Source organism: Bufo bufo, chromosome 2 (assembly GCF_905171765.1).
Source record: "Bufo bufo chromosome 2, aBufBuf1.1, whole genome shotgun sequence".
NCBI classification, from domain to species: Eukaryota; Metazoa; Chordata; class Amphibia; order Anura; family Bufonidae; genus Bufo; species Bufo bufo.
The window spans coordinates 717,455,777-717,481,734 of NC_053390.1; the positions used below are offsets into that span (position 1 = coordinate 717,455,777).

The 25,958-nt window shown below is 43.1% G+C and overlaps 1 protein-coding gene across 3 annotated transcripts in view; it reads right to left on the reverse strand.

The window, feature by feature from the left end:
• Nucleotides 1-8,934: 8,934 nt before the first annotated feature.
• MICU3 (mitochondrial calcium uptake family member 3) overlaps nt 8,935-25,958 on the reverse strand; it is a 193,284-nt gene continuing 176,260 nt past the window's right edge. For 2 of the 3 annotated variants that reach the window (XM_040418797.1, XM_040418798.1), the window contains 3 exons: nt 21,755-21,863; nt 18,707-18,864; nt 8,935-10,597 (listed from right to left, as the gene is read on the reverse strand). In XM_040418797.1, the coding sequence (XP_040274731.1) occupies nt 10,487-10,597; nt 18,707-18,864; nt 21,755-21,863 (378 nt within the window). In that variant the 3' untranslated portion in view covers nt 8,935-10,486. Of the gene's footprint in view, nt 10,598-12,448; nt 12,518-18,706; nt 18,865-21,754; nt 21,864-25,958 lie in introns of all 3 variants that reach the window. The other variant, XM_040418799.1, reaches the window with a different exon arrangement.

Consider the following 25,958-nt stretch of genomic DNA (forward strand, 5'->3'; position numbering starts at 1 on the left):
CCGCTTAATCGTCCGGCAAGTTGCCGGGAACGGAGCGACGACCCCAGCCCACTTGTCACGGGGTAGCTTTTCCCTGATGGCCACTTTCTCGTACATCACCAGGTAGGTTTCGATGTCGTCTGCAGGGGTCATCTTAGGAATCGCAGCACGGACTGCTTTCCGGGCATCGTGGACGCTCGGGGTTGCTCCTGCTGTCTGCAAAGCCATCACGTGTTTTAGCAGCAACTGGTTAGTCTCCTGCTGCTGCTTATTAGCCTCTCGTTGCTGCAGGTTTGTCTCTCGCTGCTGCAAATTAGCCTACATAAGGGCCTTCACAACAGCCTCCATTTTGTCGTGGGGCACTAGTTGTAATACAGCTGGTTTAATGTACGACATACAACCATACCAAAAAAAATGCAGAAACCAAAAATATCGGTGTTCACGCTAGCCTCACTGCTCTTGCCCACATCCTCCACCAATTGTGGGGTATTGCTCTGGTAGACAGGATTAAAAGACGCAGTATAGAGGCAACAAGTTCTTTGGATCAAACAGTTCAGTATTTTACTCACACTTTAAGTGACAAAACAAGCAGTCATAAAGAAGCAAAAAGTCACTTTGCGGTGCTGGTGGCAATTCACACCATGCAGCAATTCTGCCTCAAAGAGTCCTTGAGCATAGCAGCACCAACCTGTTCTCACGGCAAACAGGTAGCAAGCCTTCATCCAGACACAAGGCTCCCAGATGCCAACACAGAGACCTCGATTCTGAGCCCAGCTGCCTATTTAAGGACAGCCTAAGTGCTGCCAAAACCCGGACTGGCACTTAAAATCTGGTCCGGTATTTGACCTCACCTGGCTGTAAATCAGCCCAGCAGCACATGCTGGGAGGAAAATACCTTAATAATACAATTCAACTGATCACAGCACTCATTCATTCACTGGCTTTTCCTGGGTGCTCGTCTAATTTCGTTCCCAGCTCCACCTCAGGAACACTTTCATCCATATATATATACAAATTGACAGCACTCTGAAATTGAAGGTGAGGTAATTAGTGACTTTTATTTAGCCGGACATAAATTTAGGCAAATTTATGTCCGGCTGACTAAAAATCAATGATTACTTCACCTTCAATTTCAAAGTGCTGTCAATTTGTATATATAGGGAGGAAATTACCTGTTTTCCCAGAACAAACCTCTCGCTGTGTCACTATATAAATATATAGTAACGCTGGTTAGCGATAATGTGTTTTATTGTCGGCCCGTGTAAAGGGCCCTTTAGTAATAGCCAGTTAGCACCAGGGAACTCCTGCAACCATTTAACCCCCTCATATGCAGCAACACCAAAAGACAAAGGTACTGACTGGGGAACGGCACCGCCCACTGTCAAAGGACAGTGGGCAGTTGTTAAGGGGTTAAGCGTATAGGCCACATGGGCAAATTTTCAGCAGTAGAATTTCTGCTGCAGATTTCACTCCTTCCATTGCAGGGTGCACTGCAGGTCAGTTTTGGCTGCAAATGTTTATGCCGCGGGTGGTTGAGTTTGATTAATTCTCATTCACATGCAATTCTGCAGCATTTATACTCTGTGTGGCCTCAACCTAAACATATGCGATTTTTAACAGTGGCTGATGCACCTTAAACCTGTCTAAGTTATCATGGGCGATAACTACAACCATACAAACAAGGTATTCCCACCTGTACATTCAAGCCCTGGTATCTTGCAATGGTTTCATCAGTATAAAGTTATACAACTGGAATTTATTAAGCAGCTGCCAGTGAAACCTACTAAAATCGAAAATGTGTGATCACTGACATTTCTTGCAGCCAAGATACGAAACTCAGTTTAGTTTAAATAGTTTTATTTACAGTGTTTCATTCAATAAAAGTGCGACAAGCAATTCAATTCAAACAGAGGTGAAACCTTTAATGAGCCGACACTGCAGTTCCTGTACTAACATACCGTACATAGTAGTGTTGTATTGTAACCAGACTGCAAAATCTAAAGATCTAACGCTCATTTCCGCAAATAGTACTCAGAGGTGAGGTAAGGCTACAAGTATATATATATATATACACACACACACACATACAGTATAATTGTGTTCTTCTTAGTTATAACAGAGTAAACCTGTGCCCTGTAATTGAATGCTGGCTTTTAGAAGGAGATCGATACTTGAGCCTGTATGTAAAGCTAATCCAATATTTCAAGTGATGTGCACGATAACCTATTGTCACCTGCGGCAATGATTACTCCGGATGAATTGTTCCAATCCACAGGTGTGAGTTGACTATTAGATTTATGATTAGCTGTAGATGAACGAGTTAGTGCAGCAGAAACAATGGGGCAGATTTACTAATACCATCTAATATTTATACAGTATAACTTGAACTAGATAGTTTCAAGACGCCTTTAGAAGGGCCGATACAGCAGGCAATTATTGGGAACAAACTGTCTGTTCCTGATAATTGCCTGCTCTACAGTCACCTCCACTGTATGGTAATGAGCGATCACTAGAGTGACTGCTCGTCCCCATACACACTCATTTTTCTGAGTTTAGACAGCATGATCTGCTGCCTAGGAACAATGATTTAGGTGACCGCACCAGCGATGCTTTCATCCAATGAACAAGTTTGCTGGATCATCAGGGGATCGGCAGCACTTTTACACAGGGCCCGTATAAAGAGCTTTAATGATCAGAAACATCCATTTTTGCCTCTCTTCATTACAGCAGCTGTAACGTTTTGAGTTTTTTCACTTAAGTGGCTATCTGAGGCCTTGTTTTATGTAGGAGAAATGTTTATTTTTTGGCTTTGTTTTTTTTACGCAGTTTAGGCTTCACACTAAATAACCTGGTTGTTCTGGTTGTGTGGATACCTAATAAGTTTATTTTTGTAATAAAGTGTATTCTACTGTAAATAATGGAAATTTTTTTGGGGGTGGGGAGTTGTGTTTAAAAATTTTTATTACATTATTCAAAACATTTTTTAAATCCCATTATGGGGTTCCCATTTGATGACTTTAGTTCACACTTCTCCTGTATGCTAATACATCATTCTCTGCATCGTTATGACAGAGGCTGCTACTAGGGTATCAATCGTGTGCCCTAACAGAAGGCTTACAGTACAGACAGCCCTGGCGTCCTCACGGGTCTTTATGTCACTCCCCCAGCTACGATTGGGTCACTGGGAAACCTCGTGACCTGATCACAGACGAGTCCCCTTTGACCATGGGACGGTATGGATTGCAGCATGATCAAAGGGTTAACAGCTGGAGTCGGAGCTTCGTCCGACCTCGGCTGTTAAGCAGGAGCTAGTGCTAGGAACACAGACTGTTATGGTCCCTTTACACGAGAAGATGATCTAGCAGATTTTCGGGAAGGAAGTGTTCCTTTCTGACAATCTGCCGATCACTAGCGGAAGAGAACAGTGCATTTACATGCAGCGATCTCCTCCAAAGTATGTTCTTCCCTATACAGTCTCGTTGTTTCCCTGCAGCAGATCACGTTTACCCAGCACAATCTGCACCCGGGGAACAATGATCTTTTGTGCCGGTAATCGGCGGTGCATTTACACTGCAAGATCATTGCTAACCAGCGTTACTAGTAACGCTAGTTAGCGCTAATCTGTTTAATTCTCGGCTCGTGTAGGGCCGTTTAGTAAGTGTTTAGGCCGTTTCAGCAGTAGAATTTCTGCTGCAGATTTCCCTCTTTCTATTGCTGAGTGAAATCGGCAATGAAAAGTCGCAGCATAAATTGACATGCTGTAGATTTAAAAACTGCACTGCAGGTCAGTTTTGGCTGCAAATGTTTATGCCGCGGGTGGATGAGTTTGAGTAAATCTCATTCACTTAGCTGCTACTTTAAAACGCTGTATATTTTTCACATGCAATTCGGCAGCTGGAAATCTGCAGCATTTATACTACCGTATGTGTGACCTCAACCAGTGCTTTAAGTGGGCCAAAAGAGGTGCCGGTACTCTATTAGGCGCCGGTGCTCCCCCCCCCTGCACATCAGACCCCCCCATCACACACATATATATTAGTTCCTCTATGTACCAGTACAGTACCCCCCCCCCACCACCGCACATTCGTTCCTCTCTGTACCAGTACCCCCCTGCACATCAGACCCCCCCCCCACTCATCACACACACACACATTAATTCCTCTCTGTACCAGTACCCCCCTGCCAGGGGGGTACTGGTACAGAGAGGAATTAATGTGTGTGTGTGTGTGTGATGAGGGGGGGGTCTGATGTGCAGGGGGGTACTGGTTCAGAGAGGAACGAATGTGCGGTGGTGGGGGGGGGGTGGTACTGGTACATAGAGGAACTAATATATATGTGTGTGATGGGGGGTCTGATGTGCAGAGGGGTACTGGTACAGAGAGGCACTAATGTGTGGTGGTGGTGGTGGGGGGGGGGGGGACTGGTAAAGAGAGGAACTAATGTGTGTGGTGAGGGGGGGGGGGGTCTGATGTGCAGGGGGGTACTGGTACAGAGAGGAACGAATGTGCGGTGGTGGGGGGGGGGGGTCCTGGTACATAGAGGAACTAATATATATGTGTGTGATGGGGGGGTCTGATGTGCAGGGGCCCCCTACACATCAGACCCACCCATCAGACACATATATATTAGTTCCTCTATGTACCAGTACCCCCCCCCCCCACCACCGCACATTCGTTCCTCTCTGTACCAGTACCCCCCTGCACATCAGACCCCCCCCCCCCCCCCTCATCACACACATTAATTCCTCTCTGTACCAGTACCCCCCTGCCAGGGGGGGGGGGGGGGGTACTGGTACAGAGAGGAACTAATGTGTGTGGGGGGAGGGGGGGTGCCTGTCACTCACCAGTACTCTTCAGAAGTTGGATTCCAAAGCAAAGTCGATGTTCTTTGCTGCACCGTCCGACTCCTGACTCCAAGGAGGACCAGTCACTGGTCGCCGCACTGATAGCTCCTCAGTCACAGGCGCGCGGGAAGGAGTTGACGTCACCTAACGTGAGGTCAACTCCCTGCCTGCGCCAGCCTGAGCCGTACTCTGCAACGACCCGCCCCCCTCCACTAGCTGCCCAGCCAACGACATTAGGGAGGAGATACTGCCAGCTCTCCGCTGCGCTCCGGTACCGGAAACCCACGTACTGGGCGCACGGAGAGGTGCTGGTACTCTCCAGGGCAATTTTTGGAAGTGGCGGTACTGAGTACCGCCGCGTTCCGGCCCACTTCAAGCACTGACCTCAACCTAAAAATGTGCCACATTTTTAACAGTGACTGATGCAACGTAAACCTGTCTAGTCTAAGTTTTTACTACTGATTAGTTGGCTTACTTTGCACCAGAAATAGGTGCCAAAATTTTGTCTCCATTTGAGCCAGAATTCAGGTGCATTTTCATTAGTAAATCTTCCCCCTTGTGACTTCAGTTGTGCACTGTCCTCTATACTCTCTGCTCAGTAGTACTCTTCTGCAGTATTTGACTATGACAGTAACCCCTGCTAAATCTGCACTCCAAATCAAACTGAATGTCTGGGCTGAGGTGACTGCACATCTCATGGGTTCTACATTCTTGATAAAATCATTTGTACAACAGATAACTAAATGTGCTTGTCATGGGACCATGTTTTGTCATAAAGTATATTACAATGGTTGTAGTACATTTCATGTTCTGTTATATCAGCAACTCCTTCAAACATGTAATATTACTGAGCCACCTTATTACCATAATTTGTAAACCTAATATGAAGCTGCATGCACACACATATTTAAATGGGTTTTCTGAGCCGGGGAACTAATGCCTGTGGGGCTAATCCTAGTAGAAAAGAAACCCACTCACCTATTCAATATAGTTAGGCGCCAAGCTCTTCCAGTTCCTGCTGGATCAGAAGTGTGACATGCACATCGCTACTTCCAGCCAATCAGTGGCCTTAATGGTGATGCATTGCATAGGTCATTATTGAGGCCACCGATTGGCTGCGGTGACCTGTGGAGACAGAAGCTCGGCACCGGACTGGAAAAACTTTGTACAGGTGTTCTTTTTTTTTACACCGTGCCTGGCCTCATGGACATTGAGTTCCCAGTCTCAGACAACCCTCATAATATCACAATGGCTCCAATGGTGACTCCTTTTGTGACCCAACCTGTCCAATCATTTGCACCCAGGGAGATAATTGGCACCATAAACGCCTGCTCTCTCCCTATAGCTACCGCCCTACAGCTGTGTTAAGTGCATGTTCGGCATATGTTTCTCCGTAGGGAACAGTTAATGGATTGCTATTTGTTCGCTTGCTCTGCTGCCCCCATGTGGTTTGTTCTCTACTGACACATATGGCAGTGTTTTTGTATGATCTCTGGCCAAAAACATATATGCTACTTTTTGGGGATGTTCACAAAGTAGTTTATGACACTGGAATTCTGAAGTGGACTCTGCACCAAAATGTAGGTGGCAGCCGTGAGGTGTATGCCACACATTGTTTTTAATGGGAGGCAGCCCTGCAGTTCGTACAACCTTTCTTGGCGCAATGTGTGAACAGATGCCGCTAGAACCTGTGGAGGGTGCCCGCTCTTGGTTTAGCTCCACTCATTGGAGATAATCAGTGAGTGGGACAATGTCAAAATCCCCCATGAGAACATACCCTAAACCTACCTGTGATCAACTGCTTTTCCTGTGATTAACTGTCACAACCATGTGTTTATTCATGTTGGCACTGTTCCTCATCAGAAAATGAAGGCATCAGGATAGTCAAGACACAGCAGTAAGTGGCTTGGGGAGTACTCAACATGCCTGCATGTCCAAAATTTTACCATTCAATGCCTGTGTCTTGACAACTGATTATCAGAAACCACCAGAGCTTTGATTTGCTTCTGGATGTCTGAGCTTGAAGAAGTCATGGTAGTGTGGTGCTGATGGGCGCTGGCTAGATAAATAGGACTGCATGAAGATATTGGACATTGCTCTTTTACTGGGAAGGTTCTCCACAAGAAAAATGAACTCAAGAAAGAATTCAGTTTGCAAGGTTCAACAAGGGAATTAGAATGTGAAATCCAAACTTCAATCTTGGATGAGCTTTGGAAAAGTTTGATGTTTCCCCCCCCCCCTCCAGAAACAGTGCTACTCATGTCCATGGGCTGTGTCTGGTCTTACAGCTCCGTCCTATTTACCTCAGTGGAGCTGAAGAGAATCACACCCTTTTTTCTCTAATATTATATAAGACCTGTGCAGTGATGCAATGATATAACAGGTTTGGGTCTTAGGCCCGACAAGGTGGATCATCTTGTGAAGATTTCATGGGATCTTTATGGGTCAATATGATGTCACTCATGGTGCCACTAGGTTAACCTGCTCGCAACTGATTTTAAAGTGGAAGACTAGGTAAAGGAAAGAGCAATTTCAGTTCAGTCTTGGGAAGCGGAAATGCTAGACACATCCATGACTGTTCCAATGTGTGTAGCTCATATTTACACTTGGGGGTAAATGTGTGTCCTGAATATTGCAATTAATTAAAGGTCTCTGTTAAATCATTCTCAGGCTGTCTCTTAGTTTTTCGTGGTACATATATTGGTCATCTCATTTCAAAAGGAAGCAAAGAAAAATCATAAGACATAACACACAATACTTCATGTTGGTTTAAGACTTGAATGGGATTTGTACATTGTGCAACTTATACTTGGCAGAATTATAAATGATGGTGATGATAGAGATGACTATATTTCAGGCCCAGGTAAAATCACTTATCACTAAAATCCGGTCTTTTCTGTCATTTCATAATGAAATATCTTTCATCTGGCATTTTCTGCACAGATCACCCTGCCATGTCCATATTCTGTGGTCTCCTCCTCACAGTGGTTAGTGACTTTCTCTATCCACTTTGTCTACATAAGCAAGGAGCTTTATCACAGTCGTATTTCAGACACTTTGGGTCATTTATGAACTCATATACACCAGTTTTCTGGTGTATATCTGTCGCAGATTGCGGTGCAAAGGTTATTTGCGCCGCAATCCGCGACTTTTCCCCGCTCATGCCAGCACGGAGTAGAAAATGTTCTATGCCAGCACGGAAACTGGTGTACGTTTAGGCCAGCAGTGGATACGATGAAGTTCTATAGAGGCCGGCGCCTCTACATAACTTTGGCAGATCCACCACACCAGTGCAGGGGTTATTAAGACCGGTTTCTAAAACATCTGTCTTAAGAAATGACCCCCTTTATCTTTTGTATAAAACTAAACTTTAGAGGAAGCACATGTAAGGCTACTTTCACACTCGCGTTTTGTGCGGATCCGTCTTGTATCTGCACAGACGGATCCGCACCGATAATGCAAACGCTTGTATCCGTTCAGAACGGACCATTTGCATTAGTCATTAATAAAAAAGTCTAAGTCAAAACTGATCCGTCTTGACTTACATTGAAAGTCAATGGGGGACGGATCCGTTTTCAATTGCACCTTATTGTGTCAGTGAAAAACGTATCCATCCCCATTGACTTACATTATAAGTCAGCACGGATCCGTTTGGCTCCGCATAGTCAGGCGGACACCAAAACGCTGCAAGCTGCGTTTTAGTGACCGACTAAAAAAGGCAATGGAGACCAAACGCAGCCGAATTGATGCATTCTGAACGGATCCTTATCCATTCAGAATGCATTGGGGCTGAACTGATCCTATTTGGGCCGCTTGTGAGACCCCTGAAACAGATCTCACAAGCGGACCCAGAAACGCCAGTGTGAAAGTAGCCTTAGGCCTCATGCACACGACAGTTGTTTTTTGCGTCCGCAAATTGTGTGTCCTCAAAAAAAAACGTGTGCGGCATCCGTTTTTTTTGGAGGATCCCTTTTTTTCCCAACAGATCCCTGTAATAAATGCCTATCCTTGTCCGCAAATGTGAAAAAAGTAGGACATGCACTATTTTTTTTGCTGAAGGAAAACATGGACAACGGATGCAGAACACAAACGGATGAACTATCAGCATTTTTTTGCTGACCCATTGAAATGAATGGGTCCCCATCCTATCCGCAAAAAAAACGGAACGGAGGCCGAGAAAAACAACTGTCGTGTGCATGAGGCCTAACACAAAAAAGTGACTACACTGACATGGGCTGGCATTCAGTCCTTTAGTTAATGATTCATTTTGTATATCATGCCGTGTTGGAACTACTTTACCTTTTGGGCCACACCGAAGACCTGTTTACACTGGCCTAAGATTTGGTCAATTATCGGGAACAATACTTTCCTGATAATAAGGTTCTGCCAATCACCCAACAAATGAGCAAAAACTCATTTGTCAGGTGATCGCATCTTTCCTGCAGCCGCTAAAATCGGCATTTGTCAGCAGGTCATTGTCTTGTGTAAAAAGAGGATATGATGGGGGGTGGTCATGATAACGAACATTGATCCCCCTTTCATTTTGCATCATGCCGCGTGAAAGGCATTTTAAACAAGCGCTGACTGACTTGTATATCGTCAATCAGAGACTGTTGTTGGCCCAGCAATGTGCATGGTCATCAGATGGGATGAGGACTGTAAATAATAATGACAGGAAGTGGCAAAATGGTGCCCGGTTACTGCATAACCGGGGAGGACAGGCTCTGAGGCAGGTAGATGAAGGCTCAGACGAGAAAACAAATGCAGGTATGTGACCAGGCCCAAATTTCAGTGTCCATGTGGACTTCTGCTTTAAAGAGGCCTTATAGTGTGTGGACCGATGAGCAAGAAAAACCACAATAAGGGAGAATGATCAAAAGTGGTGCAAATGGAAACCACTTTTAGAAGGTTCTCTAAACAAGGAGGACTGGGATCTGGTGACCGTAGACCACTTGTCACAAGTTTTGATACATCTCCTCATTATGTGTCTATGCGGTATTTTGTTTTATTGCCTTGGATTGTATGTCTTTGTGTTTTATCGTCTATGCATATTTTTGCAACGTTAGTGGTGGACATGGCGGAGTCATTCTGCTTTTCTCTTTTTTTTGTCATACCAAGACTTTATAACTCATGTCTTATTTATCTAACTGCAACCCTAGTTAACATGCCTATAAATCTTACCATATCTACAGGTTCACTACTCTGTGTGCACACATGGGGGCGCTCACAGCTTTCATTGTCTTTCAACCTGCCCTATTGACTACGTAATATCCAGGAGTCATAAAACTAGACAAAAAGTCGAGCGGTTGCTCTTTCCAACAATACAATTTGGAATATAAAATGAGGGACCTATTAAGACAGCTGCTCTTTTCTGCGCTAGTTTTTCTACATGAAAGCCCATATTGTGTCTAATATTTAAATAGTTATTATTATCCCTATACAGCGCAGCATGTAATGGGTGTGACACATATAGATGTGCCTGAATCCGTGTTTAACTTAATATAAATATGTAAAAAATTGATTCAAATAAAAACATGCTTTTGTGAACTTCACAAATAAAAGTGAATAATAACCAGTGCAAAATCCTAACTATGCAGTGAAACAATCTCATGGTGCCACGTTGTCTGAACGTGGTCATGCCTACCACAAACTCTAAATGGCATTTTATCTAAATGTATCTCTGTTGCGGAAGTTCCGGAATAACTCTCTGAAATGTTTCCTTGTGACAGAGGTCACACACGTGTAGTAGTCCTTCAGGCCATGCTTCGGCTTATCCTGGTGATAAAACACGCACATTAGTATAGAAAACATATACCATAAAAATGCCACAAGCTACTGTATTGCCATCTACTCTTAGATGGAGCTAATATCTGCAGCACAGGTTGTGCCATCAGCACTGTGTACATACATATGCTCTATTAGGGTATATGAGTATCACAGGGAAGGGGGTCCTCAATCTGGATCCTTCTTTATTAGCTAGAGGGGAGAGAGGCTCTAAGGCTGGCCATACATATGAGCTATCCGTTCCAAGCGTCTCCATACACGTGTTCCTGATGGAGTGTGCATGTGTACAGGTTTATCAGCCAATGAACACAAAACTGAACCAGGCAAGTTGAAATCCAACAGCCTGATCCCTGTTTCTGCTGACACCTGCTGTAGGCTGAGAGCTGGGAGGCCCCCACCAAACCATCGTCAGGTTCGGCCAATATATATCTAATGTGTTTTGTCAGCTTAAAGGGAACCTAGCACCATGAGAGTGTAATGTAATCTTAGGGCAGCATGTTATAGAGCAGGAGGAGCTGAGCAGAGTTATATATAGCTTTATAATAAATGATTCTATAAAATTTTTAATTTATTCATTTAAATTCCAGTCCATCCTGGACTTTGACATCAAGGAGGCGGTCCTGTCAGTGATTGACAGCTATCTCTGTATACACAGTCATAGAGGGAAGGCTGTCAATCACTGATAGGACCGCCTCCTGGACTTCAAAGCCTAGAATGTGCAACAATTGAAATTAAAAAATTAGAAATTTTGCTGAATAATTTCCCACAAATCTATATATCAAGCTGCTCAGCTCTTCCTGCTCTATACCATGCTGCTGGCAGATTATACAGCATTTTCATGGTGACAGGTTCCCTTTAACTACTGTGTTGTACTCATATATTACATGACACCCCCTTCACATGCAGCTTTCCATATGATATCAGCTGATTACTGGAAGTGTTAAAGAAAGAGGGTCATCTTTTTGCAGCTTCTATCCCTTTCCTTGGTACACCCTTGGCCTTGCACATTTACGCTGGGTTCACACCTGAGCGTACTCTGTATGCGCGATTTTATTGGGCGTTTATATACGCGGGAGGAAACAAGCAAACGCCCATTGTCGCGCGTTCCTGGAAGTCTATGTGCGGGAACGCGCAACATTACGCCCCAAAGAAGCTCCTGTACTTCTTAGGGCGTAGGGCGTTTTACAGCGCGTTCGTACGCACTGTAAAACGCTCAGGTGAGAACCATGCCCATAGGGAATCATTGGATCTTGCCTGTTGAGCGTTTTACAGCACGTAGGAACGCGCTGTAAAACGCTCAGGTGTGAACCATCCTTAGTCCCAGTCTACCTCCCTCCTTTGGGATCCATCATTATCTCTGAGCCTATAGTCTGGTTCATCTGTTGCTTTTTGTAATTTATTACCGTAAATATTTCAAATAAAGAAAAACAATGTATAAACATAAAGAGGGCTGACAAGCAGTGGCATATACAGGCCATACAGAAAGAGAAGTGACCTGTGCTCTCTGCTTTCCCTGCACAAGCGCAATGCTCACAGTGTCCTCATTGGACTCAGAGCTATTTTGTCTTAAGACCGGATTAATAAAAAAAAAGCATTTTCAAAATGAGTTCTTTTTTATTATGCCAAAAGCGGAGCCCTCTGTAATTTCACTTGGTCAGACTCGTGATCACATGTAGAACGCTTCCACTCACGGCACACATTTTCCTGCAATTGTACTGGACTATAAACAACCCAACAGTCCAGGAATTCTGTTCTGCATACTGATCGCATCTGATTGCAAAGAAAGAAAGAAAGACTAGCAGATAGCATGCAAAGTGCACTGAAGGGATAGCCATGACGTACTTATCTGTTGTGGAGGTGCTTCTTCAGACAGGCTTTGAAAGTGGTGTATTTCTGGACAGTTTTGTAGCCCTGTGAAGCAGAAGACAGACGTGTGCAGATCATAGAGAGTGCAAAGCCACTGAAAAACGTGACGCTAGTTAGATTCAAGGTGAAAGCGCTGGGTTACACACTACAAGGAGTGCACAAATGTGGTGGTGTCCATGGCTACTGCTTCATGTGTATTCTATCAAGTGTCATTAGATGGACAGTATAAAGAGATGGACAGTATATAGAGGGGCATTTAAGAGATACAAACCGGATTCCAAAAAAGTTGGGACACTATACAAATCGTGAATAAAAACTGAATGCAATGATGTGGAGGTGCCAACTTCTAATATTTTATTCAGAATAGAACATAAATCACGAAACAAAAGTTTAAACTGAGAAAATGTACCATTTTAAGGGAAAAATATGTTGAATCAGAATTTCATGGTGTCAACAAATCCCCAAAAAGTTGGGACAAGGCCATTTTCACCACTGTGTGGCATCTCCCCTTCTTCTTACAACACTCAACAGACGTCTGGGGACCGAGGAGACCAGTTTCTCAAGTTTAGAAATAGGAATGCTCTCCCATTCTTGTCTAATACAGGCCTCTAACTGTTCAATCGTCTTGGGCCTTCTTTGTTGCACCTTCCTCTTTATGATGCGCCAAATGTTCTCTATAGGTGAAAGATCTGGACTGCAGACTGGCCATTTCAGTACCCGGATCCTTCTCCTACGCAGCCATGATGTTGTGATTGATGCAGAATGTGGTCTGGCATTATCTTGTTAAAAAATGCAGGGTCTTTCCTGAAAGAGATGACGTCTGGATGGGAGCATATGTTGTTCTAGAACCTGAATATATTTTTCTGCATTGATGGTGCCTTTCCAGACATGCAAGCTGCCCATGCCACAAGCACTCATGCAACCCCATACCATCAGAGATGCAGGCTTCTGAACTGAGCGTTGATAACAACTTGGGTTGTCCTTGTCCTCTTTGGTCTGGATGACATGGCGCCCCAGATTTCCAAAAAGAACTTCGAATTGTGACTCGTCTGACCACAGAACAGTCTTCCATTTTGCCACACTGCATTTTAAATGATCCCTGGCCCAGTGAAAAAGCCTGAGCTTGTGGATCTTGCTTAGAAATGGCTTCTTCTTTGCACTGTAGAGTTTCAGCTGGCAACGGCGGATGGCACGGTGGATTGTGTTCACTGACAATGGTTTCTGGAAGTATTCCTGAGCCCATTCTGTGATTTCCTTTACAGTAGCATTCCTGTTTGTGGTGCAGTGTCGTTTAAGGGCCCGGAGATCACGGGCATCCAGCATGGTTTTACGGCCTTGACCCTTACACACAGAAATTGTTCCAGATTCTCTGAATCTTCGGATGATGTTATGCACAGTTGATGATGATAGATGCAAAGTCTTTGCAATTTTTTGCTGGGTAACACCTTTCTGATATTGCTCCACTATCTTTCTGCGCAACATTGTGGGAATTGGTGATCCTCTACCCATCTTGGCTTCTGAGAGACACTGCCACTCTGAGAAGCTCTTTTTATACCCAATCATGTTGCCAATTGACGTAATTAGTGTTAATTGGTCTTCCAGCTCTTCGTTATGCTCAAATTTACTTTTTCTAGCCTCTTATTGCTACTTGTCCCAACTTTTTTGGGATTTGTTGACACCGTGAAATTATGAATCAACGTATTTTTCCTTTAAAATGATACATTTACTCGGATTAAACGTTTGATCTGTCATCTACGTTCTATTATAAATAAAATATTGACATTTGCCATTTCCACATCATTGCATTCAGTTTTTATTCACAATTTGTTTCGTGTCCCAACTTTTTTGGAATCCGGTTTGTATATATGAGCAATAGATAGATAGATATTAGAGAGATAGATAGTAATTAGATAGATAGATAGTTATTAGAGAGATAGATAGTAATTAGATAGATAGATAGTTATTAGAGAGATAGATAGTAATTAGATAGATAGATAGTTATTAGAGAGATAGATAGTAATTAGATAGATAGATAGATATTAGAGAGATATACAGAGAGATAGATAGTAAATAGATAGATAGTAATTAGATAGATAGTTATTAGAGAAATATACAGAGAGATACTCGTTGATAAATATCAGCATGACTAGCATTTTTTCTTCATTTTCTGTTTTCCCCGTTTTGGAGGGCAGGGTTCATCCTGAATTTTATGATGGGGCCCTATGGTTTCTATGTACACCTCCGCCCTTACTGGAAATAGCATACAACAGCAATGTTCTAATACTGCTCACGAGATTTCACATTTTCTAGATCTTGGCCTTGAACCTTCCTGATACTATATTTTACCCAGAGTGACATCATTGGTTTCTCCTCTCAGTTACTGCATCATATGAGAAGTTTCCCACCTCATATAGACTGGAAATATGACCCTGGCAGGAAACAATAGGATTTGATCATGGAATATTGGTCTAGACCCTGTCATTGGGTTAGTATATTGTCTACAGAAATCTTTATTGGGTAACCAGAGAAATTACAGGCTATAGTGGTGAGTATATTTTTCCATGTCACTATCCATATTTTAAAAAAATGTATATAATCCTGCAAATTTTACACTGGTCACTAGACCTTATATTAGGTCATGATGTCCTGTTCTGTACTGGTAACTTTTGAGTAGCTTTAGTAACTGTTTTATCATTATCACCACAGACAGAATTACAATGACAGGTAACACTTCTATATAGATAACAAAGAATCCACCATCCACAATTGGTGATATCACAGCTTATCTACTCCGTCCTGACCAATGCACTGGTCACTGAGCATGCCTAGAAAACTCTCCCATAGAAGTCAATGAGTCCCCTCCTGTTCATTGCGTCTATGGCTCATGTAGCTGCTCTCAAAAGACAGGAAGTCTTAACATATTTTAGGCCTAGTGGCAGGGTCGGACTGAGAACTTAAAGTGGCCACAGATACCACAATACTGCCTAAATTAATCAATGCTGAGGGCATCAGATCTTTTTGTTTGTACTTGGCTTTTGACCAAGAGGAGGGTTTAGGTTGCCCTCTGGGCATCATCCCACCAGGAAATTTCCCTGTAGGGTCTATGGCCAGTCCGCCTCTGCCTAGTGGCCAGTGTGAAAATTGCTGGATCATATACATTTTTCAAATATAGACAGTGACATGGGAAAATGTAAAAAAAAAAACTTTTTAACATAAAAATGTGATTTAAAGGGATTCTGTCACCAGGTTTGACCCCTGTCAGCTAAACATATGCTGATATAAAAAGATATATAAATATACTAAATCACCAGTCCGCAAAAAAACTGCTGCAGGTCCGAGAAGTGTTGTGGGGTAGATTACACTGTTAAGGAATGTACAGTACAGACCAAAAGTTTGGACACACCTTCTCATTCAAAGAGTTTTCTTTATTTTCATGACTATGAAGGCATCAAAACTATGAATTAACACATGTGGAATTATATACATAACAAACAAGTGTGAAACAACTGAAAATATGTCATATTCTAGGTTCTTTAAAGTAGCCACCTTTTGCTTTGATTACTGCTTTGCATACTCTTGGCTTTCTTTTGATGAGCTTCAAGAGGTAGTCCCCTGAAATGGTCTTCCAACAGTCTTGAAGGAGTTCCCAGAGATGCTTAGCACTTGTTGGCCCTTTTGCCTTCACTCTGCGGTCCAGCTCACCCCAAACCATCTCGATTGGGTTCAGGTCCGGTGACTGTGGAGGCCAGGTCATCTGGCGCAGCACCCCATCACTCTCCTTCATGGTCAAATAGCCCTTACTTTTAAAGTTTTCCCAATTTTTCGGGTGACTGACTGACCTTCATTTCTTAAAGTAATGATGGCCACTCGTTTTTCTTTACTTAGCTGCTTTTTTCTTGCCATAATACCAATTCTAACAGTCTATTCAGTAGGACTATCAGCTGTGTATCCACCTGACTTCTCCTCAACGCCACTGATGGTCCCAACCCCATTTATAAGGCAAGAAATCCCACTTATTAAACCTGACAGGGCACACATGTGAAGTGAAAACCATTTCAGGGGACTACCTCTTGAAGCTCATCAAAAGAAAGCCAAGAGTGTGCAAAGCAGTAATCAAAGCAAAAGGTGGCTACTTTGAAGAACCTAGAATATGACATATTTTCAGTTGTTTCACACTTGTTTGTTATGTATATAATTCCACATGTGTTAATTCATAGTTTTGATGCCTTCAGTGTGAATCTACAATTTTCATAGTCATGAAAATAAAGAAAACTCTTTGAAAGAGAAGGTGTGTCCAAACTTTTGGTCTGTACTGTACATAAAGGTTCGGACCGCGCGTATCATAAATATTCGGTATAAAACAGATTCTTTTCTCTTCCTCCCTTCAAAATGTAACCACGGTCTGCAGATCTCCTACTGATGGCTATCCTGCAACTTACAAAGAAAAACAATAGGGTAGATCCGTGGGTTTCAACTGCCCTGTGGTGCACAGATTGTACTTACACGGCACTCCACCAATATCAAGCGTATCACAGATATCCTCTGTAAACTGGTTGGTTCTCCGCAGGGAAGATGCACGCTCACACGCTGTTACACAGGGCTCAACCACGGATTTAATGACAGCATACACCTGGTGAGTCTACTGGGATTCCCAACTTCTTTGGTTTAACATTTTCTATGGATACAAGTTGCTCCCACCATAGTGAAGCTCTGATAACTCTTTTAAAAAGTTTATTAGTACATACTTACAAACATGCACTTTAAAATCGCATTTAAAATCCCAGCATTAGGGCAAGGAAAAAGACGCTGGGATTTTAAATGCGATTTTAAAGTGCATGTTTGTAAGTATGTACTAATAAACTTTTTAAAAGAGTTATCGGAGCTTCACTATGGTGGGAGCAACTTGTATCCACAGAAAACTTTGAACCAAAGAAGTTGGGAATCCCAGTAGACTCACCAGGTGTATGCTGTCATTAAATCCGTGGTTGAGCCCTGTGTAACAGCGTGTGAGCGTGCATCTTCCCTGCGGAGAACCAACCAGTTTACAGAGGATATCTGTGATACGCTTGATATTGGTGGAGTGCCGTGTAAGTACAATCTGTGCACCACAGGGCAGTTGAAACCCACGGATCTACCCTATTGTTTTTCTTTGTAAGTTGCAGGATATCAAACATATGCTGATGTTCAGGGCGTCTTCACGATTCCTAATGTGGGCTTATAAATGTCATCTGTGGGCTTATTTAGCTAAAAAACAGCTATTACTAACCTGTCAGTCAAACAAATAAGGTGCCCAAGGGGATGTTAATGGGTGCAAGATGCCCGCCGCACCCACCGCCGTTCGTGCCCAGCGCCGCCTTTCCAGACTTCTGCGCCGCCTCCTAATCCTCTGTGCCGCCTCTCGCTCTCCCTCCCCCTCTCCTGCTGTAAGATCTCGCGCATACAGGGGTTGAGCGAAGTGCCGGCGCATGCGCACTTCGCTGTAAGAAGCCAAATGGAGAAGTCCGCACGGGCGCATCAGGCATGGCCCTGTGCGCAAGCGCGAGATCTTACAGCAGGAGGAGGGGGGAGGGAGGGAGAGCTAGAGGCGGCACAGAGGTTTAGGAGGCGGCGCAGAAGTCCGGAAAGGCGGCGCTGGGCACGAACGGCGGTGGGTGCGGCGGGCATCTTGCACCCATTAACATCCCCTTAGGCACTTTATTTGTTTGACTGACAGGTTAGTAATAGCTGTTTTTTAGCTAAATAAGCCCACAGATGACATTTATAAGCCCACATTAGGAATCGTGAAGACGCCCTGAACATCAGCATATGTTTAGCTGACAGGGGTCAAACCTGGTGACAGAATCCCTTTAAACAATAGGTCATTTTCTGATGACACATTCCCTTTAGGCACTCAGATGCAATGACCCTAGCGTGGCCAGCAGGTGACAGCATAATGCAACTAAGAACTGAAAGCTCTAGTCAGCAGTGAATGTACTGAGAAGGTAAAACGTCTTTATTTCCTACTATTTTTGAGGAAACACAGCAATAGCCAATAGAAGTGCAGAACCTCATCTGTCTATGTATTCAATCTATCAATCTAGGATAGCTATTACTGCCTTTCCATAATATCTACATATTTCTATATATACAGTACATCTTACATTATATACTTAGTAATAAAAAAGCTACTTGATGACTTTATTGTGATGTCAGTAGCAGTGACTTGAGAGCAGAAGGTAAACCTTAGCTTCTTACCCTAAACCCTCGATGTAGCCGGTCTTTCATAATACCAATAAATTCTTTATAACTTAATTGATCGTCTCTGTCAACATCAAAGATTTTGAACACAGTGTTCACTAAATGTGGAGACAACTTCAGGCCTGTAGCTACATATACGGCACGCTTGAACTCATCTGTGGAGAAACAAGACATCAAACGAGTCAAACCAATCATTATGATAAGAGGAAAATCTCCCATCTTGTTTTGTCATTCACCGTTCTTCAACTGGAGTTGGTCATGGAGAAGCAATTTAATGTTTTACCTTGGAGCAAACCCAGGCTCCTGTACAATGTGCAAAGCTGATGGTGCCAATACTGACTTCTCACTAATAGCAGGTATCTAGATGTGACCTCACTTCTTTTTTTTTACCTTTTTGGTAACTCCCTAAGTTGAAAACAAAATACTGGAACCATGCTTGGTTTCCTACCCAAAGTCACTAGCTGCGCCTGTCTGCTTCATTCATTTGGACTGGGTTGACATTTTATTACAGGCATCATCTCAATTTCAGACTAGGACTTTCCCCATAATACCACAGGAGGCAGCTCTGACATCATATCCAGTGCGACTACCCAAATGGCAGCAGAATAGTTATGGAGGGCGCAGGTCATTATTCATTTACAGTGCTATAGTAATGAGCGCCCTCCATTAGAAGACTGACAGAGCTGCGTAGTTCTGTCGTTGATTGGCAGGGGTGCAGAGTGTTGGACCCTGCCGATCTGCTAGTAATGAGGATAGGCCATCATTTATTAAAGGCCGGCCCTTTAAAGGCCATCTGTCAGCAGATTTTTACCTATCACACTGGCTGACCTGTTAGATGTGCGCTTGGCAGCGGAAGGCATCTGTGTTCGTCCCATGTTCATATGTGCCCTCATTGCTGAGAAAAATTAAGTTTAATATATGCAAATGAGCCTCTAGGAGCAACGGGGGCGTTGTCATTACTCCTAGAGGCTCAGCTCTCTGCACTTTATTGACTTTATGAGAAGTCAGGGCCAGACGTGATGACGTTTTCACTGCCTGTCATTCAAAGTGCAGAGGACGCGGCTCCATAGTTATGATTCTTGACAAATCAATGTAACAATGACACTTTAACCATTAGGGATCAATTTGAATGATATAACGTAACTGATACATGTTCCTCCTGATTCCAAAGACTAGAATAAAAAGCCACTACACCCATGATCTACTATGGCACATAGCATTTGGAAAGAGTGTCGAATGTAAGACAACATTTTATCATGAAGGACCAGCCATGAGAGTGCTTCTCATGGACTCACAGAGCAGATCTAGGGCTTTGTAAAAGTGTCCATTATCGAAGACATACTTATAAAGCGTAACAGTTATAAAATGGACACCAAGGCTATGTCGTCTCCCACTTGTGGTACACCTCTGCCAATTCTGTAACTAAATACTGTTAAACATGCCACAAAATTGTGACTGATAAGACACTCGCTTACAATGCCCCTTTAAGAAGGCATTTCTAAATTGCCATATGGTATCTAAGTTGTTTGATAAATATAAAGTAAACTGCCTGGGAGAATTTATCCTTAGGCTCTGCTCCCGTTCTTTTTTCCAACTGGTGTCTGTTCTCTCCATCGAGAAAAACCCCCCAAAAAACACACAAAATGGCAGACCCATTACAAGTAAATGAGTTTAGCCATGGGTTCTGCCTTTATGGGAGAAAACAGAGATTCTGATTGATTCTAACATCTAAGGGTGCATTCACATCACCGTTAAGCTTTCCGTTCTTCTGATCCGTCAGAAGAAGAAGAGAGAAAAAAAAACGGATCCTGTTGCATCAGTTGTCATCCGTTTGAGCCATTTCCGTCTGAAAATCCGTTTTTTAGACGGGGGGGGGGGGGGGGGGGGGGGGGGGGAGTCCTGCATTCAGTACTTTTGTTTCCGTCTAAAAAAACAGATCTTAGACGGAAATGGCTCAAACGGATGACAACTAATGCAACAGGATCCGTTTTTTACAGGATCCTGTTTGTTTGTTTTTCTCTCTTCTTCTGACCGATCTGAAGAACGAAAAGCTAAACGGTGATGTAAATGCACCCTAACTGAGAAAGCCAGTCAGATAACCAGGGAAATGTCTTCAAGGGAAAAAAATATATGAAATTTCCAGTTGCTTCTTATTACTACGGATATACCATGACCTGGATGAATGAGAACACAGACAGAGATTAGCATTTTTATTTTTTGCATATGGAACCCTAACTGCACAGAAGGGCTCAGCAAGGACAACGTGGTAAATCTATCCTGAGATCAAGTCCGTGCCTGAGTCTGTGGTATTATGCACCACATTTGTCAAATCTTGTAAGTTGTTGCTATACCTTTAAATATAGAACTAAGATTTTTTTTAAGTTGCAACTGAAGAATCTGGTGAACTCCTAAACAAACAGCTAACCATGCTTACTTTTAAAAAAAGGAGTGAGCAGTGTAAGATTCTAAAAAAAAATTGCAACCATGTTATAAGGGAAAATAATAAAGATTGGTTCCGCATCCCGATCGTCTCCTAGCAACCATGCATGAAAATCGCATCCGCACTTGCTTGCGGATGCCTGCGATTTTCACGCACCCCTATTCATTTCTATGGGGCCTGCATTGCGTGAAAATAGAGCTTGCTGCGATTTTCACACAACGCACAAGTGATGCGTGAAAATCACCGCTCATGTACACAGCCCCATTGAAGTGAATGGGTCCGGATTCAGTGCAGGTGCAATGCGTTCACCTCACGCATTGCACCCGCGCGGAATTTTCGCCCGTGTGAAAGGGGCCTAACTTGTTTTCCCTGGGTCAGTTCTAGACAAAGAGAGCCAAGCTGCGAGACTATAAACAGCACCATAGATCTAAGCTTCCTGGAGAATTGTGGATTGGTGGTAAAAGGTTATCCCCATTATAGACATGCATGTACAGTATGGGAATAACTCATTTATGGTGGTGAAATCCACATTTTTGACAAGCAAACTATCTAGCAAAATAAGTTAAAAAATTTTTTTTATAGGTCTTGGTGCTAGGGTGACTTACCTTGTCCAATAGATCGACTGGCAAAGTTGTACATTTGCATTGCAATGGCAAAATCTTCTAAGTTGTTTAAAAACTGGAAGAAAGACCTAAAGTCATCAAACGAGATTCCCTGAGAAGCAGAGCAGAAAGGCAGCGTTAGTTCCTCTACGATTTTATCTAGATAAGCAGATGAAAGTATCAGCAGGCGATGAATAAAAGTCATTTAGAAGGTTATAATATGGAACCTGATACTTCCTGTACCAGTCTGAACTTTCCCAACTGAGTGCTGCAGCCAGCACAAAGAGCTTAATGCATCAGAGACATTGTAATGTGTGGCATCCGAGAAGGATAGTACCTCTGGAGATGTCAGCCACATTCATGTAATGTAATTATTAAAGGAAATACTTTCTGCAGATGACAGGCTGCACAGTGAACCTTCAGATAAGGCAGTCATTTTGCCTGCCTTCCCTACAGGTCCCCGTTCTAGTCCAGGCTTATATCACTAAAAGTTGAAAACAAAATGCTCAATTATATATCAATTACAGAGGATCAGTCAGCTCTTCTGACAGGTCTGTTTTAATTAAAGGGTCTGGCCCATCTGGGACACTGATGGCATATCGCTATTATATGCTCTCAATGTCAGATAGGTGCAGGTTCCAGAATGGGACCCTTGAAGTTAACAGGGAGCAGCCGCACATGCATGGCCACCCTCATTCACTGCTATGAGAGTTCGGAAAATAGCCAAGCGCTGGCTCAGCTCAGGGAATTATTTGCTAAATTAGTCATTACAGACATGTCAGGAAAGATGACAGGTCTCCCATAAGCATCTATGCCGTATTATGGCATATGGAAGTCATAGAGCAGGTCTTCTACTCGAGACTCGTTCCCCCAATAAGCCAGAACACCATTCAGTAAGCACAGATCCTGTTCTTGCAGACCCAGGCCTTCCATGCATTACATGGATGGTCATTCATTTAAAGGTCCACAATGTGAGGGGACGGATCCCGGATTGGAAGATAACACGCAGTTAAATGTCCCTGATGGCAAGGAGTTGGATCTAGTAATAAGTGACTGTGACCCAAAAATGGTTAAGGAGATTCTTTGTACTGTTACAAGGTTGAAGAGCATGATGGGAAAAGTGGTAACACAGATTGGGGTGGTTCAAACAGATGTGGGTTTCATTAGGGATGATCCTATAAAGATGTGAGAACATATGCAAGAAATGGAGAGTAGAACATCGACGGTGGAGGATTTATTGTAAAAACGGATCTGGAGGATAGGTCAAGAAGAGTAAACCTGAGATGTGTGGGATTCCGGAAGGTAAGGAGGGATTGGATTGTGTTGGATTTATGGAAAAATGGATTATCGAGAATTGTACCTGGGACCTTAGAGTCCCTGGGACGCGTAGAGTCCCTGTTAGGGTCCATTCAGATGTCCGTAAAACACTGACACCGCAGCTGTGGACAAGAATAGGACATGCTCAATTTTTTTGCGGAGCCGCAGACCAGAAGTTCGGGGCTGTGGACCTGAAATGAACACTGTGTGCTGTCCATATTTTTTCCGGCCCCATTGAAAATTAATGGGTCCGCACCTGTTCTGCAATTATGATCCGGACCATTCATACGGACATGTGAATGGACCCTTAACCCGTAGAGGACACGCGCCGTACATGTACGGCGCAGATGTCTGTGACTTAAGGACCAGCGCCGTACATGTACGGCGCTGTGATCGGGCGGGTACAGGAGATGCGCCCGCCCAATCCACGGCAGGAGTCCGGCAGTCACTGATAACCGGATCCCTGCTGCATGCGCCGGGATCGGTGAAATCACCAATGCTGACGCATTAACCCTTGATGTGCCGCAGTCAGCGCTGACCGCGGAACATGTGATGTCCTCGCGGGTATCGAAGCTGCTGTGACGGGGACCCGATGGCATGGAAGGTAGCGCGATGCCTTCCTTAGGCATCGTGGCTGCCTTCTGGGAGAGAGGCTGTGAGATCCAGCCCCCTGGATCTTACAGGCAGGAAGCTGTATGTGTAATACACACTGTATTTCACATACAGCCAATGCATTTCAATACAGAAGTATTGGAACGCATTGTAAAGGGGATTAGACCCCCAAAAGTTGAACTCCCAGAGTGGCACAAAAAACAAAGTGGAAATAAAAAGTTAAAAAAATTAAGTTTCCCCCCCAAAAAGTAAAGTTTAAATTATAACTGTCGTATATATATTTTTTGAGTATTGGATTGTGGTGATTAATATCACCTTGGTGGCCCTATTTCAACTTTTCACAGTGTATTCAATTACCCCTTAATTCCACATTTTTGTTCCCTGTACTGCCTACTTTTACCTGTGCTTAAAATAGGGTTGCTAGGCATGGTTCGTCTATGTGTTGAAGGACGGAGCACGCTGCGTGCAGGGTCACATTACTGACAGCCAGGGGCTGTAAGTAAATGATTAAAGCCAGGTCCTCCCCAGCAGCTGATAACAGTGCCTGGACTGTGTGCACTTCTCCCTGTCCCTGCGCTTGGCAGACGCTCCCTCACTCAGCAGAGCTGGAGAATGCAGAATGGAAGCAGCGCAGACCAGGGAAGGGAGATCTGCCATCTGCTCAGTGTATAAATGAAAGCAACATGTGGTAAGAGGACCCCTTTGTGCTGAAGGAGATTAACCCTTTAGGGGGGAGGGCTCTGGTTACTGACACTTTTGGGGGGCTATTGTTACTTGCTAGTGAGGGCAGGTGGGATTAGCCTCAGGGTGAGGGCAGTGGCGGCCATCTTAACTGAATAGTGAAATTGCAGTTTTATGCAGACTGGTTGCTAAGGGCTGAATCTTGTTAAATATGGGGTAAGTCAGTCTAATAGTAACTGATTCTGGAATATCATGTTATTAGTAACTACATATATGAAAATTGAAATTAGGGTCTAAATATGACAGTTATCCTTTAAAAAAATAAATAAATATCCTTTTGCCAAAATAAAGGGAAAAAAAAAATTGTAAAAAATAGGGGAAAAAAAGGAAAGTACACATATTAGGTATCGCCACGTCCGTATCGACCGGCTCTATAAAACTAACACATGACCTAACCCCTCAGGTGAACACAATCAAAAAAATAAAATAAAAACTGTGCTAAATAAACCATTTTTTGGACACCTTACATCACTAAAAGTGCAACACTAAGCGATCAAAAAGGTGTATACCCCCCAAAATAGTACCAATCTAACAGTCACCTTATCCTGCAAAAAATGAGCCCCTACCTAAGACAATCGCCCAAAAAGAAAAAAAAATATATGGCTCAGAATATGGAGACACTAAAACATAATTTTTTTGGTTTAAAAATATTGATTTATTTCACTGTATGTCATTGGGTGGTTTCCTGTCACCCCACCTGGGGCATTGTATGTTTTTTTTTATTTTTTGGTACTTATATTAGTCTAGGTCCAAATATAGAGCCATTATTCCCCCTTGCTGGAATATTTCCCGTGTCAGGGTCATCAGGAGGCACGAGACATGGGATCGCCCCTATCGGGGCGGCTATTCCGTTTGCAGGCAGGGCGACAACAATAGGGCCAGAATTAGGGATATTGCCCCCAAGGCCTATGAAACGTCTGTCTGCCCTCCTGCAACTATAGGCCATCGGAATATACATTCCGTATTAGGTTTTTGATTTCTTTTTGAATTATATTTTCGTTTGTAATAAGGGTGTATTGGCTTTTACTATTGAGTTATTAAAAGTTATGTTTTAGAAAAGCAGTGCTCCTTTGAATTGTCAGAATATGGAGACACTAAAACATGATTAATTTTTTTGTTACAAAAATGATATTATTGAGTAAGACTTACATAAATAAAAAATAAGTAGACATATTAGATATCGCCGCGTCTGTAATAACCTGCTCTATAAAAATATCACATGACCTAACCCCTCAGGTGAATACCATAAAAAAACAGTGTAAAAAAAGCCATTTTATGTCACCTTACATCACAAAAAGTGTAATAGCAAGCGATCAAAAAGTAATATGCACCCTATAATATGACCAATCAAACCATCATCTCATCCCGAAAAAAATTAGCCCCTACACAAGACAGTCGCCCAAAAAATAAATAAAACTACGGCTTTCAGAATGCTTTGTTATGTCAAATTTGGTATTGTCGCGTCCGTAACAACCTGCTCTATAAAAATACCACATGATCTAACCTGTCAGATGAATGTTGTAAATAACAAAAAATT